Source organism: Fukomys damarensis, unplaced genomic scaffold, assembly GCF_012274545.1.
Source record: "Fukomys damarensis isolate Sample0158 unplaced genomic scaffold, DMR_v1.0_HiC HiC_scaffold_28, whole genome shotgun sequence".
Lineage (NCBI taxonomy): Eukaryota > Metazoa > Chordata > Mammalia > Rodentia > Bathyergidae > Fukomys > Fukomys damarensis.
The window spans coordinates 18,210,320-18,226,885 of record NW_022900940.1 but is presented as its reverse complement, the minus strand read 5'-3'; the positions used below and the strand labels follow the sequence as shown (position 1 = coordinate 18,226,885).

The 16,566-nt window shown below is 38.5% G+C and overlaps 1 protein-coding gene across 3 annotated transcripts in view; it reads right to left on the bottom strand.

Moving 5' to 3' along the window:
• Nucleotides 1-16,566, bottom strand: part of Trank1 (tetratricopeptide repeat and ankyrin repeat containing 1) — a 113,550-nt gene that overhangs the window by 59,166 nt on the left and 37,818 nt on the right. For all 3 annotated transcript variants that reach the window (XM_033756997.1, XM_010629675.2, XM_010629676.3), the window contains 5 exons: nucleotides 10,745-10,895; nucleotides 8,601-8,719; nucleotides 5,413-5,496; nucleotides 5,144-5,282; nucleotides 3,168-3,299 (listed from right to left, as the gene is read on the bottom strand). In XM_033756997.1, the coding sequence (XP_033612888.1) occupies nucleotides 3,168-3,299; nucleotides 5,144-5,282; nucleotides 5,413-5,496; nucleotides 8,601-8,719; nucleotides 10,745-10,895 (625 nt within the window). The remainder of the gene's footprint in view (nucleotides 1-3,167; nucleotides 3,300-5,143; nucleotides 5,283-5,412; nucleotides 5,497-8,600; nucleotides 8,720-10,744; nucleotides 10,896-16,566) is intronic.

Genomic DNA, 16,566 nt, shown 5'->3' with positions numbered 1-16,566 from the left:
AAGTAACTAGATTGAAACAGAAATAAAACCTTCCAAGAAAATCCCAGGACCAGCTAGCCTCACTACTGAATTTTATCAAACTTTAAGAACCAACACAAATTCTTCTCAGGCTCCTTTTTTTTTTTGAGACAGGGTCTCACTATGTAGTTGAGGCTGACCTGGAATTCACTATGTAGCCCAGGCCGGTCTCGAACTCACAGCGATCCTCCTGCCTCAGCCTCCCGAGTGCAGGGATTACAGGCGTGCGCCACCACACCTGGATCTTCTCAGACTATTTCAAAGTTCAAAGGAAAAGGACCTTTCCAAACTCATTCTACAAAGCCAGCACTGCCTTGATACTAACACCAAAGAAAGACACAACAACAATAACAAAAGAATACTAAGATCCCTGGTGAACATAACTGCAATAATTCTCAAAAATGTAGCAAATTAAATCTAACATCACTTGTGATTATATGACATGAACAAGTGAGATTTATCCTAAGGATGCAAGGATGGCTCAATATATGCAATTTGACAAACATAACACATCATCACATCAGCAGAATGAAGGATTAAAAACCATATGATCATCTCAATACAGAGAGGAAAAAAAGCAGTCAACAAATCATAATTTTTTTTTGAGACAGAGTCTCGCTATGTGGTTGAGACTGACCTGAACTCATTATGTAGTCCAGGCTGGTCTCAAACTCATAGCAATCCTCCTGCCTCAGCCTCCTGAGTGCTGGGATTACAGGCATGTGCCACCACACCCAGCAACAAATCATAATTTTTTAAAGCCCTCAAAAAATTAAGTATAAAAGGAACTCCACATAGCAAGGGCTATATAGGACAGATCCACAGCCTACATCATAATGAATGGAGAAAAGCTGGTATCACTTTCGCTGAGACAGGAACAAGACAAGGATATGCACTGTTACCATTCTAATTCAATATAGTCTTAACCACAATAATAAGAGAAACAAAGAAAGCATGTCCAAATAGAAAAAGAGGAGGTAAAAGTATCTGTATCACATCAATTTAAAGGTGACATGATTTTAGGGGAAAAAAATGAGAACGAAGACCTGTCATGTAAAGGTACAAGATCCCAATAATGAACGAAACTGTACTGTATACCTTAAATGTACCAATAAACTCAATAAAAGAAAAAAAGATGACATGATTTTACATTATAGAAAAATCTAAAGACTTAATTAAAAAACACTGATAGAACTCATTAAAAAATTCAGTAAGGTTGCAAGTTACAAAATCAACATACAAAATCCAGTAGCTTTTTTATACACCGAGAATTAAATTTCTGAGAAGAAAATCAAGAAAGAAATTCCATTTACAGTATCTATCCCCAAAAAACAGGAATGAATTTAACCAGTGAAGTGGATGACCTGTATAATGAGAATTATGCAAATGTTTATAGCAGCATCATTCATACTAGCCAAAAATGGAAGCAACTCATACATCCATCAACTGATGAAGAAACAAATATGGTATATTCAGAAAGTGGAATATTACTTGGTAATAAAAACAAATGAAGTTCTACTAATTTCTGCTACAACAAAGATCAGTGGTGGGCTGGGGATTTAGCTCAGTGGTTCTGCCACCTGCCTCATAAGGATAAGGTCCTCCGTTTGATTCCCAGTACAAAAAAAAAAAAAATCAGTGCTATGGCACCCATGTTATTTGCTTTTTTCTTAAGACAAATATGTTAATGTATGAGTTGTTTTTTCTAAACTAAAGAAAGGTTTTAATTGCGTTATTCAGATTTAATGGCAGTGTTGGCATTTCACAATCAATAAGTGGGTTTGGGGTTCACATCACTGACCTAGAGTAATACTGAAAATATTATACTAGGGAAAAAAGCCAGTTACAAAAACTATACATTATAAATTTCCATTTATATGATATATCCAGAATAGGCAAATCCATAGAGACAGAAAATGAATTAGTGCTTGCTTAGGACTGGCAGAATAAGGAAAAATGCACAATGACTGCTAATTGACCTGGGTTTTCCTTTGGACATGATAAAAATGTCCTAAAATTGAGTGCAATGATACAGAAGCTGCAAAACTCTGTGATACACTAGAAAGCATTGAATTGTATGCTTTAAACAAGGGAATTATATCATTATGAATTTCATTTCAATAAAATTTCAAAAATCCATGAAATACACTTTCTCTGTGTCTCCAGGTGTAGATCTCTGGGCTCCCAGTTCAGTGGGGAATGATATTAGAGACACAGCCTCACTGGACTCTGCATGAGACCTGATGAAAGTAAAGGCCACAGTTTCCCAAGGTGAACTACCAAACTAGAGGTCCCCAAAAGGAGGCCTTCCAGTTGTCTAGTCCACAGGCATGTTTAATTCTGAGCAGATATTTGAAAATCATAAGACTTCATAATTGTTTCTTTTTTTTTTTTTAATCCAAATTTCCAGTGTCTCTTGACATCAGACACCAGCCCAACTTGGTTCCCGTGATCAGCTTCGGGCTTCGGCAACACCACGCATAAATGTCCCACCACTTCCTGTCCCCTCCCTTCCACTGAGGTTGAGACTCCATTTATGTGGGGGAAAACAGTTTTCCTCCATCCAAAACAAAAAAACGCAGGCAGAGAGGGCTGAGAGTTTCAGGAAAAATGAATGCCCTCAAAGAGCTCTGTAGGAATGAACAGTCTTCCTGTTTCACAGATGAATAAGGTACGTCCATGTCAAAAGAACCAGCTTTTTCCTGCATTTTCCAGCCCCTCTTCTCTCTTTTTCTAGTGTATGGGAGGATACACTGTGTGCCCTAAATTTTAAGTACCACGAAGGTAGAACCACGTCTGTCGTCCGGTTGAAGTTTATCTCAAGCAGTTAACACAGATTCCACGTAAAATAAAGCACTTGTGACGGGGGAGTGAATAAAACAGCCAGCCGCCCATGTCTTTCGGTCATTCACCTCCCTCAGAAGCCACATAAAGCCAAAAGAGCACAGAAACCCAGCAATTCTTCCTTCTCTCGCCCCACCTTTCTGCATACAGTCTATTCTCCCAGCCATGTTTAGCTGAGAACGTCTAGCCCTCTGAGCCTACCACAGGGTAGGACCAGTAAACGGTAGTGGTAAGCTGTGCTGGTTTTCTAATGTCCAAAGTCACAGAGCACACGTCACACCCTCCCGCATGGTGTTGCTACTTACGCTTGATGTGGTATCCCGGAGAGTGGGCAGCCACAACATGCAGGACAGTGCAGCCATCTTCATCCCTCTGATTGATGTGGCTTTTCCACTCAGGCTCGTATTCCATTAACCACCTGAAAAGGTGGCTTTCCCCTGCAGGGATTTCAAATGAGTTACAGATTTATCTTCTACATACATAAAATCAGCAAAGCAAATTAATGTGTGCCAAAGTAAGGGAACCAAATGGAAAGCCCAACACACATTTTTACTCTCAAATAAAGAAGTACGGGGAGACAATGGTGTTTGTAAATTGAAAAGAGTTACAGAACCTTATTCACAATAATCTTGGGTCAGACTTCCTGGAAGTCTGTGACAGGGAATCTTATACAGGTGACTTACTGAGGAAGCGCAGGATCTCGGGAGAAGGAAAGTGAGAGACGCAAGAGAGGGTATAGGGATGAGCTGAGCCAGAGGTCATGGCTGGAGTCAACTCCAGCCTTGAGCCCATGAAGAGTCCTGGAGCCTGAACTTCTCCACAGCACTGAGCACCCTGAGGCACAAGAGCCAGCCTTTTGAATCCCCATGTCAGTCAGTCAGTCAAAAGCTGCAGGTTAATGAAGAATGTCCCTGGGAACCTCCCTGTTGGCAAAGAGCAATTCTCTGGCCAACAAGGCAGCTGTTGAGTTGTTAGCAGCCAACACTGAGAGCAGATGGGGATGGGCACTGGCAGGAAGAGGGTCTGGGCAGGGCACCACCCGCTCCAGTCAGCAAGCCAGAAGCTCTAAGTAGACTGCCCCACTGCCTTTCTGTCAACAGAACATACTCTTTTCCCAGACTCCTTCTTTATAGCTCTGAGATCGTGGAAAGCCACACACCTCTGTCAACTCTATGAGCACCATTTGTCACCATATCAGAGCTGTCCCCTGAAGAACCAATCAGAGATAAATTGAAAGGCTTGATCTTGTTGACACTGATTATAACCAGAGGACTCACTTAAAAAATAGACACAATGGAGAGTAATGACCTTCATGATCATAGGTATACTTTCCTGCATTCCAGCTTCCTAATTTCAAGGTGGGAGGATTGGATTCAGTTGATTTTACCAGCTTTACTTTGAAATGTTTTAATGTTTTATCCGCCAATATCTGTGTAAGAATAAAATCTCTCATGGATTCCCCAGTATGTGAACTGGATAATGTTGAGAACAATCTGGCAAAAGCAAACATAGAAGTCTAAGGCCTCAAGTCCCTGGCCACCCCCAAACAGCCATACCTGGGAAAATGACACAATCTAGAAAAGGTAGCCTACAAAAGTTCTCTTAGCCCCTTCTGGCTCTAAAATGGTATGGGTAAATGTCCAATAGCAATGCCTCATATGCTTGGCAAGGAAAACAAACTTCTTTCTAAAGTACAAGTGTGAGAGTACATGTGTGTTAATGACAGGATAAAAATATTTTAAAATTTAAGTCCTATAACCAGATGGCAAAGCTTTAAAAAGAAACAATTTTATGGAAATAGCAGTTCTTTAAAAGAATCACAACTAAAGTGTATCAGTAATAGCCTGTGTTTCCCTTAGGATTTCCCAGCCAAATCTCAAAACACAGCAGTTAGCCCTCTGGGCTGAAAAGAAAATGAATGTAGAGGGAAGAGAATCACCAAAGGCTGCGTTTGCCAGCAGGGGGAAACCACAGCTCTCCTAAGAGCGCTGGCCAGCATCAGCTGTTTATCCAAAGTCTCCTCCTTGGGTCCCAGGGCTCCACCCTGCTGCCAAAATCTGTCTAGGAACACAAAATCCTTTCAGTTTGAACCTCTTATGGCTACTATGTCTTAGGAGAAATAAAAATGATGTTATTTCCCTGCTGCTTTCATTCATTTGAAAATTCAGATTATTTGGATAATCTACAATCAGGTGGCTAGTTTCTGGTTTCACTTGTGCACAGCAGATTCCGGGGGCTCAGAGCTGTAAGGTAGTTGGAGGGTAACTGGGAGAGCACTCACCTGCTTGGATACAGAGCTGCATGAGGGCATGAAGTGGGTGCGGCCCTATAGTCTCAATACTTGCACCAATGGAGATAAGCCACTGGACTAACTTGGGCACCTGTTCCATTTTCTCATAAAGCCCAATGAAGACGTACTTCTGAAAAAAAAAAAAAAGAGGCACAGGAAGAATTACAGGAGATCTGTGATGAGGCAGCTAAAGGGGAAGTCCCAAATACAAGGCTTAAGTGCACTAATTTGAAACCAGCAATTTCAAGAAGCCACCTTACCTGAAACAGACTTTTCAGTGACAACTCAGGGACTTGGATATCTCCTGGTAGTCGATCTTTTTTTGCTGACAACAGTAGAAATGACTGACAGGAGGAAAGAAAAGAAAAGACACATAGGCTATTAGTGCAAAATAGTTATTCTAAGCCTTAACCAAAAAAACAAACCAAAAAATTCCTCTAGTTCTGTTTCCTATTTTAATCTACCTATCAAATTTTTCCGCTTGAGCCACAATATCTAAAATCTCAGTCTAACAAACTTCCTGTTTTTGCTGAGGACTAAGATCTCCATATGTTTCCTCAAAGCCTGCTGTGGACAGGAGCAATGGGCATTAAGCAGCACTACCAAGAATACATTTGCACCTGGGTAAAAAACCAATTCCCTGCACAGTTCTTAAAGCATCTCAAACACAAGACTCAAACCCTTTAGAAGTATCCCATCCCATCTTCAGCACATCAGTGTTTTGTCCACTACAAACATTTGGGCCCATCAGTACCTATCAAATGATGTGCTGGAACCAGTTCCTATCAGCGAGTGAGCTGGCTGTGCATACTTCTCCCCAATATCAAGTCCCATGGGTCACAGTGATAGCTAGAAACTGATCATGATGGAAGTAGTATGCATAGCATGGAAATTGGCAAATGCTACAAATCAGGGTTTTGTTTTCAGAAAGCCAGCTGTTTAATCACTGACCCTATCAAAAAGTCACTGAATAAGATGAATCCCAGAGAAGTTAAGCAGCTTTTCCTAAGTCACACAGCACATCCAGAGAGGACCCTACTGAGATCATCCAGGGTGCCGACAGATCTAAGAATTCAAAGCTCTGGTATGACCATGACTATAGACAGAGTCTCAGCTCCACCCTCCTTCATGTATGATCTTGCTAGCACACTTAGGAACACAGGAACTGGGACTATGGTCATGTTTTACTTCTAGCTCCTTTTAGTTTGGTGCTCACACTAACCAGACCCACTACCTACATTCAACCCTATATGATACATTCAGAGCTCTGACAGTCTTAATTATTGGCCTGGTTTTAATAAGATGCCCCAAGCTGGGCATGGTGACACACGCTTGTAATTCCAGCACTCGGGAGGCTGAGGCAGGAGGATCACTGTGAGTTCAAGACCAGCCTGGGCTACAAAATGAGTTCCAGGTCAGTCTCAACTAGTGAGACCCTGTCTCAGAAAATAAATAAATAAATAAAATAAGATGCCCCAGTCTGCTGTATTTAAGAATTACCTGGCCCCACGGAAGTCAGATGTTGGACCTCCCACTTGAAATGGATTCTTAGGTGTTCCTTTGTTCGCATGGGGTGATGATCTAGAAGAAGCTGCCCAGCTCTAATTTCTTTTCCTTCCTCACCTAAGGCATGGCACTCTATTCATGTCTGCCCCACACTGGGGAGAGGAACAACAATTCTTCCTGGGTGCTATAAACTGAACTATATTCCTGCTGATAAGGACCAAAGCTTCCTAGATGTACCCTAGCAATGTGAACAGAACTTTTCCAAATAAAGCTAGAATGGTCTTTACAGATCTCTTCATCCAGATATCTTAACTAAAGAGGAAAGATTCCGATGTATTTTAACAGGGCCCTAAATTTCTGATTCCTGATTCTGGAAGAAACCAGTCTGCTCTCCTTATACTCACTGCCTATTTTTCCAAGTCATTTAAATTGAGGGGAGGGGTAAGCTTCAGGAAGCCCTGACTAGACTTTAGGGGATTTCCCAACAACTCCTTTGCATCTGGGTTAAAAAAAAAAAATTCAATCTAGACTACAGCACATTAGTGTTTTGAATAAATATATATATATATATATATTCATCATTATTATATTATATAGTATATATGTCTCTGCATGTAAAGAGTCCCATAGATTTCATGAGATTTCCTGTGGAATCCATGACCTTGCCAAAATGTGATGCATTCTCCATTCTAAAGTCATGTGACCTGCCTGGATTCAGAGTTCTTAAAAGGTTGCCCTTGCTTTTGGTGACTTTTGCCCTTGCTTTTTGGTGCCTAGCTTTAAAAAGCCCAGCAGGCCCTTTATAACCAAATTCCCAGACTCGACCAGCTCATTCTCATGAGTATTTATAATCCATCATCAATAAAAACTACCATCCACTGGGCATTTAGCATATGATAGGTACTATAAAACTTCTTAGCTCACTGCCTGGCACCTTGTAAGACTTCAGCAACCATTAGCTGATATCATGATTAGGTACACTGGTCCACTAACTCTTAATCCTCACTTAATCCTCAACAAAACCCTGAGAGAAAATGAATGTGGACCATTAAAGCTGCCTTTGCCAATGGGGGGTACTGTATCTCTCCTAGGAGGGAAAAATCTTACATTGATAGGGTGGATCTTAGTAGGAATGTACTGTATTGCAATATACAAATGAGGAACTGACACTAAAAGAGAAAGTGATTATCCAAAATAGTAAGTGAAGAATTAGGGTTCAAGGAGACCTTCAACCTCATTTAGCTGCTAGTCCCTAATTAGCAGTCCCTCAAACTATATACAGAAACTTTTATGAATAGCATGAATTAGGTTACCTGGGCTGACATTAGCAAGTCCAAAATAAAAAGGATTATAAAAATTAATATGCAATTGTCGATTTTCCTCATTTCACACTACCATTAGCATACAGACTTTGTATTTCTGCGATAGCAAAGGAGATGCAGCAAGGAGTGAGGATGCCACAAACTAAATATTTTACCATCTTAAAAATAATAGAAACTAATACATCTCAATGACTTTCCATTTTTAATGGGATTCAGTTAAAAAGTTATGCTGGCATCAAGATTAACAAATAATACATTATAATCACTCAGTGGCAACAGAAAGAAATTTTTTTCTTTTATTGAGTTTATTGGTACATTTTAGGTATACAGTACAATTACATTCATTATTGGGATCTTGTACCTTTACATGACAGGTCTTGGTTCTCATTTTTCCCCCTTGTCCATGCCCTCCCTTCACATTTACAAACACTTTATTTCCATTTTTTCATTTTCTCCTATTTTTTTCTTTTCCCTTATTACCTTTCCCCTACCCGTCCCATTTTCCCTATACCTTTAGCCCTTTTCACCTTTTCTTCAGTTCACATGGTCAATTATCTCATTAGAAATTTTTTAATCAAGAGTCTACTTTCCCCATAAGAATGCTATCTCCTTTTACTTACATGCCATAATCCTTTCTTTGCCAACTTTTCTATTACACACTTCCATACTTCTGTTGAAAATCCAGTAGTGAAAATATGATCAAAGCAGGGCAAAAAACTCTGCAAAACAATGGAGTCACCTGAAAGAAAGTTCCATAATTTGGAAATGTTAATATGAAAAAAGACTAGAGCATCTACAAAAATGCCCACCAATGAATTCAGACCACATATAGACAAGTGATAACTTAAGGACATCAGAAAGGCATTTCTAAAGTATAAAGTCCTTTATAATTGATCAAAGTAAATTTCACCAAAAGACTCCTAGAATTAACCAAAGTCAGCAAGGTAGCAGGACATAAAATTCACATAGAAAAATCAATAGCAATCTCCTACAACAATGATGAAGCCACTAGGAAAGAAATTGGGAAAACAATATCTTTCATGATAGCATCAATAAAAATTAAATACTTGGAAATTAACCTTACCAAAGGAGTGAAAGATCACTATAATGAAAACTACAGTACTTTAATGAAAAAGGACATTAAAGAGGAAACTAGAAAATAGATATCCTCTATCTTGGATAAGAAGAACCAATTTTGTCAAAATGGCCATACTTTCAAAACTGTAGAAAAATTAAATACTTGGAAATTAACCTTACCAAAGGAGTGAAAGATCACTACAATGAAAACTACAGTACTCTGAAAAAGGACATTAAAGAGGAAACTAGAAAATAGAAAGATATCCTCTATCTTGGATAAGAAGAACCAATTTTGTCAAAATGGCCATACTTTCAAAACTGTTATATAGATTTAATGCCATCCAAATTAAAATACCAACAGCATTCTGCACAGAACTGGAAAAAACAACTCTGTAATTCATATGGAACCAGAAGAGACCCAGAATAGCAAAAGCAATCCTATGTAACAAGAACAAAGTAGGAGGCATCACAATCCCAGATTTCAAGTTATATAATAAAACTATAGTGATAAAAACAGAATGGCATTTGGCATAAAAACAGACAAAAGGATCAGTGGAACAGAACAGAGGATATAAAAACAATCCCAGGCCCATCCAGTCATCTAATATTTGACAAAGGAGCCAAAAATATACACTAGAAGAAAGATAGCCACTTTAACAAATGATTCTGGGAAAACTGGCTTTCCACAGACAAAAGATTGAATCTTGGTGGAAGATAAAATGGGTGAAACTCCTAAAGACATAAGCATAGGCAAGGACTTCTGAACAGAACCCAATTGCACAGGAAAAGAAGGCTGTGCCTTTCTTTAACCTCTCACCACTGACTGCAACTGTGCTGACCTCCTCTATGTGCCAAATTTGTCAAAATCAATTGTCAGCAATGATTTCCCCACTTCTGAAAGCCAAAGACCATCTTTCCATGATTTTAATATGTGCCATTTTTCACATTTTAGCAACTTTGAAACAGAGATATGTATTATAGTCACTGCTGTCTTTCAGGGGCAGAACATAAGTGAATGGCACATTCTCAAATCAGTGCAACTTAAATTTGATCAAACAATATTTGAAAACAGTGTCCTAGACATTTACAGGGCTTAAAATTGCAGCATCACTGGCAAGGGGTACATTACATTGTGCTTTACAGGTTTCTGATTTTGCCAAATCTGGGCCACTGACAAAGTCATCTCACAGACCGGGTCATCAGAATAGTGATCCAGTGCAAGCACACCTAAGGCTCCGCTATGAGTCGCTCCAAGGCTGAGTGTGTCAGTCCTCATTGAAACTACTGCTGTACCAGGCAAGGGGACTCGTGGCTGTAATGCTCTTCACCCATGTTCACCTTTCATAGGACCCTCTATTGGCCCTTCCAGATTATTTTCATAGCAGTCAAGAATATTTTCTTAGCATATTAGAAAAATACAGAAGAAAATCACAGGAAAGCACAAACCACGTAAGTGTAAGCAGGAAATTACAAATAGGAAAATAGAAAACTTAGAAGGTTAAGTGATTTATGCAGTAGGATCTCATTATTTTTACAAAGGTTTGAGCCATCTAAAGTTCCAAAGTGCTTTTTCCATTCAAATTACAGACACCCCAAAGAAACACCCTGGAATTATTTCCCAGGAGCCATATAGATAAATTAACAAGGACTTTGAAAAAGGAAAAACTTTTCCCCCAGTTCAACTTACTGCTCATTGTGGTGAAGATTCCAACAAGGAAATTAGCAATCTGGGTTTGGTCTTCGCTGCTCTGCAGAAGTCGCAGACCCTCAAAAAACATGCGAGCAGCTTCATAAGGCTGGAGTAGCCGCAACAAGGAATAACCAGCTCGGTAGTATCCCTGGGATGGAGAAAAAAAGCCAAATAATAATGTTCCACATCTCCTCTAACCTGTCACCGAAAGAAAAGATTGGCAACATGGTGAAACTCATCTCTAGAAGGAAGCCTCGCTTCTCTATAAACACAGACTTCTAACAAGCAAAGGAGACAGTTTCTACATTATAGTCCGTGTAATACTTTCCCTGTCATCTTTTAACTACCAAGAAAACAGGCAATTACATTCAAATCCATCAGTTACACAGCATCTAAAATGTGACTCAGAGAAAAAGAAGCAGGCCTTGTTCTGATCACATGTGTGGTTTATTATTCACCACAGCCTGAACCAGAACAGAGTAATTAAAAAAAAATCCTATGACTATTGTCTAGAGGAAAAATGAGATTTCCTTGTAAACACAGAAATTGTTCCCATTCTACCAATAAATTTCGTTTATTTTGTGTTAATCAAAACAGACATAATTTCCACTGGGCATGTAAGAAAGGAAAAACTATAACAAGAAGCACTGATATTTCCCAAAAGAGTTAAAAATCATCACATTAAAGGGATACATGCATACCTATGTTTACAACTACCCAATTTATAATAGCTAGATCCTGGAAATAGTGTATATGACCATCAATAGATGAATGGATAAGGAAAATGTGATATTTATACACAATGAAGCACTACTCTGCCATAAAAAATATATATAAACTTGAGGCAAAGTTAAATGCATGAACCTGGAGAACACAATGCTAAGTGCAATAAGCCAGACACACAAACTCAAATAGTGCATGGTTACTCTTATATAAGAAACTACAAATAAAGAGCAAAATAGAAGATAGATAAATAAGAAGTAGGGAGAAGTTCAAACAATTCCCTAAATTACCTATTCCACTGTTTCAAAAATAATTTTATATATATATATATGCTAATTTTTTTCATTTATACTAGTTTCTCTTAGTTCACTGAAAAGAAAGTTTTGTGCTATTATCTGTTTTTTTTTGTACAAGACAATCTATTTTATCAATTTCTTGTACTTGGAGTAATCACTTTAAAGACAATAACACAATATACTACTGTTATTCTCTTATGTTATGAAATTGTTTTATTTTTTCACAAAATAAAAAAGAACCATTGAGATTTACTGAGCTCCACATTATAAGAAATGTACAGAAAGTTTTGTGCTATTATCTGTTTTTTTTTGTACAAGACAATCTATTTTATCAATTTCTTGTACTTGGAGTAATCACTTTAAAGACAATAACACAATATACTACTGTTATTCTCTTATGTTATGAAATTGTTTTATTTTTTCACAAAATAAAAAAGAACCATTGAGATTTACTGAGCTCCACATTATAAGAAATGTACTCAAGAACACATACAATATACTACTGTTATTCTCTTATGTTATGAAATTGTTTTATTTTTTTCACAAAATAAAAAAGAACCATTGAGATTTACTGAGCTCCACATTATAAGAAATGTACTCAAGAACACCCTCTGTACAGAGATTACAATGATTAATAAAGGTAAATCGTCAGGTTTTGCCTATACACATATTGTAGGAATCCAGGGTAGCAACAAGGTGATAAATGCCTTCCCCACTCTGACCAAGAAGCTACCTAATAGAGACTGGCCAGGAGTACGACTATGTTCGCCAAAACCTACCATTTCAGATCTAGGTCTCTGTTTACTTAATCTTCGGTTTCCTGAGCAGACAGATACCAAGAGAGAGAGTCAAAGGCCCCCACTCAGTCTCCTGGAAGTCTCCCTCAGAAAGCACACCCACCCCTTCCAAGCCCTTAAACCACACCCCTCAGTCTGTAAGAAGACACCTTCTCTCTTTTGCACCCCAGATCAGAGAGGACCCCCTTAGGTTTGCTAATAAACTTGCTTGGACTGTTGAGTTCAGTTCGAGTCTTGCCTCTCCCTCTTCTCACTACCAAATCAATTTTCTGACTAAAATAGAAAAAAGTGTTCACAAACTGACTTCATTAAAATTCACTTACCAGTGAATCTCTAATTATTTATTGATTTGTTTTAACTTTAATTTGAAAATCTAACGGCCTCAGGTAACACCAAAAAAGGAAGAAAAGCCAGACATGGTGGTGCAGGCCAGTAATCCCAGCACTCAGAAAGCTGAGGCAGGAGGATCATTGCAAGTTCGAGGCCAGCCTGGGCTACATAGTGAGTCCAAGGCCAGCCTGAACTATGTAGCGAGACCCTCTCTCAAAACAAACAAAAAAATGTGTGTTTCATTTGTGTGGGTCTTTTTCAACTAGGTAAACTAGTATAGAATCTACCATTTCTTTGTTTCCTTAGCTTTAGGTTTCATTTTTTATTCTGCAGGGAACTGAAAAGGATCAGAATATTACCATCCCAAAATATTTCACCTTGGCATAAAAAGATTATTTCTAGCTGAAGTCATTTGAATGAGATTCAACAACTGCAAAAAGAAGCCTTCCTGGAGCTTGCCTAACTGACTAAATGCAGAACTCCTGGAAGATGTCCGTAAATTCCCTCATCTGGGGAAGCTTTATGGTCACAAAGACATAAAGTCAGTACCAAGGGACCTGCACAACATGGCCAAGTTACCTTTACTTCTATTTGTTTCCCCATAAATTTACCTTACCATGGACTGCAGCCCCCAAAAGCCTAAAAATCCATTTACTTTGTCTTGTTATGTCTCCACAATTTATTACTTTGTTAAAAATGAAGCGTAAGCTCTCAGTCCTGTCCCCTTCTTTGAGGTTGTCAATTCCTTTATATAAAGGTCCCCATGTCACATTAAAATGAACATCAAATAAAATCTATACACTGTTCTGTTAATCCGTCCCTCCCCGGTCTAATTTACAAGGGCTCCATTCACTGAATCAAAAGAGGGAAGCAGAGGACAATGAAGAAGAAGCAAAGGAGAGACACCCAGAAGAAGCTCTGGGGAAGAATGGGGCAGTGGCTCTGATTGCTGTGCTACAGGCCCAGCTACTCAAAGGAAAAGCTGACAGCTTTATTCAGAGACCACAGCCACAGTCTCAGGCATATGGGCAAATCCCAATTATACTCTCTTCATCCCGGTTAGAGGATGGGAACATCCTAAAATGCCTTTGGGAAGAATTTCTCAGGAATGCACTCCCAAATCCATCCTCTGGGCTGTGGGTCTGCCTCAATGGTGTAACATGCACTTAGCATGCACAAGGACCTGGTTTGATCCCCAGCACTTCAAGAAAAAAAGTATCTCTCTTCTAATAGAAGAGGTTTAAGGGTCACTGCCCACTTACAAGGTGAAATATCTAAGTCCCTGCCCTCAGGTTACAGTCATCTGTGGGTCAAAGCTCCCAAACCCTCTCTCGCTGGTTTCTATATCCAGCAGTCATTCCTACTTACTGAGTGATAACAACTTTCCTTAATGTCTCCTTAATCACTAAAGCAACTTGGAGTCATAGGTATTATCTCATTTAACAGTTGAGGAAATTAAGGCTTAGAGAGAGAAGGGCAACTTAGCCAAAATGTCAAAACCAGTACACACAGAGCATGAAATTGAAAGACCTATACTTTTCCTCCTTTACCATGGAGCCTCTCTACAAACTGTCTCAACCACGAATTTGAAGCTTGAATATCTGTGGCTCCAGACAACCCTAGAATTGCTATCTAATTTAGTGACTCTTAATTTTACTTGCAAGCTTTTCCTCTCCCAGCATGAATACAAAATGTTCAGGCCTTGAGAGGGTGTTGCCCCTCCTTTCGTCCACCTTGAAGCACTACAAATGGTAAAGCTGCTTTGCAGAATGGGCATTCAAAGCCTTTTACCTAAAAAAAAAAAAAAAAATCTAACGATTATTTATTGACCTTTGGTAATGACCTTAAGAGGTCTTAGCCTGTTAAACCTCCCCAATCCCTCCAAAGGGACTGATTTCTACTGTAAGAAAATGCTTTCTGATGTACTGGCATTACATCATCTATCTAGCAACATCTAAAATAAAGCTTTGCTAAAATGAAACCAACAACAAAGAAAATGAACAGATAATGAACTTTGGTGTAATTACATCAGAACAAAATGAATTCCTTCAGGATCTCACTGTACTCTATCTGCCAAGAGGCCAGGCTCTAACTCTCCCCAGTAAGTACAATTCAACACTTTCTATAACTATTTTTACTACTCCTCAGGTAATGCTCACAGGCCCTATGGGCCTCAGTTAGAAGTGCAAAGAGTGTTACAGGAGAAGCACTTCTACCAAGTCCATTAAAGGGTGCATCAAAGTCATCTCTCTCATTACACAAGAGAAAGCCAATACTAGTCTTCAAAATGGGAAACTTGATTAGAGGTGTGGTTTGTCAAACACCTTTGTTTAGATAAGCAATCTTCATTACTACCCAGCACTATATTTACTAAGAGGGTGAACTGGCGTGTTCTTGTGCTTCCTTAGGAATTATAATTGTTATTCTGGGTTTCAGTGTAATGTTGTCTTCTTTTTAGAAGAAACTGAAATTTAGTCTTTATTCCAAGATTTTCTCTTTTCTTCTGCAATACAAGCATGGATAAAATCTTAAAGTTTTAAATAAAAATCATAGATATAACAGTGAATCTTTTCAGAAATCTCATAGCCTGCATTAGTGTTTTTCTCTGTGGAAAGATGACTGTGATAATTTGGTACACTTGGTGTACTTTTGCTGAAAAGATGAGAACGACTTTTAAATCTGTTAATAACTCTCAACACTTTTGTGTTGTACTTTTTTCTTGGGTCAACACCTAAGTAGGTTTTTATTTCCAAATTGTTGAAGCTACCACTTTTGCTGAAAAGATGAGAACGACTTTTAAATCTGTTAATAACTCTCAAAACTTTTGTGTTGTACTTTTTTCTTGGGTCAACACCTAAGTAGGTTTTTATTTCCAAATTGTTGACATGACCTTTTCTCCAGGCTATTAAAAGTGAAATTTTCTGGCCAAAAACTGAAAACCTTCATGTTAAAATCAGGAACAAGACAAGGATGCCCATTATCACTGCTCCTCTTTGATATAGTTCTGGAAACATTAGCCACAGCAATTAGACAAGAGAAAGAAATAAAAGCAATAAAGATAGGAAAGGAAGAAGTTAAACTGTCATTATTTGCTGATGATATGGTACTCTACATGGAAGACCCAAAAAACTCCACCAAAAGACTTCTAGACTTAATTGACAGATTCAGTAGAGTATCTGGATACAAGGTGAACACCCAAAAATCAATAGCCTTCTACTGATGATATGGTGCTCTACATGGAAGACCCAAAAAACTCCACCAAAAGACTTCTAGACTTAATTGACAGATTCAGTAGAGTATCTGGATACAAGGTGAACACCCAAAAATCAATAGCCTTCTTATACACAAATAACAGACTCACTGAGAGAGAAATAAGGGAAAAATTCCTTTTACAATAGCATCCAAAAAAATGAAGTATCTAGGAATCAATCTAACAAAAGAAGCAAAAGATCTCTATACTGAAAACTACAGCACTCTGAAAAAATAAATTGAAGAGGATATTAAAAAATGGAAAGATATCCCCTGCTCCTGGGTAGGAAGAATCAACATAGTGAAAATGGCCATACTACCAAAACTGCTAAATCCATTCAATGCAATGCCAATTGAAATTCCAACACTATATTTCACAGAACTAGAAAAAAGAATCCAAAAATTCATTTGGAACCATAAGAGA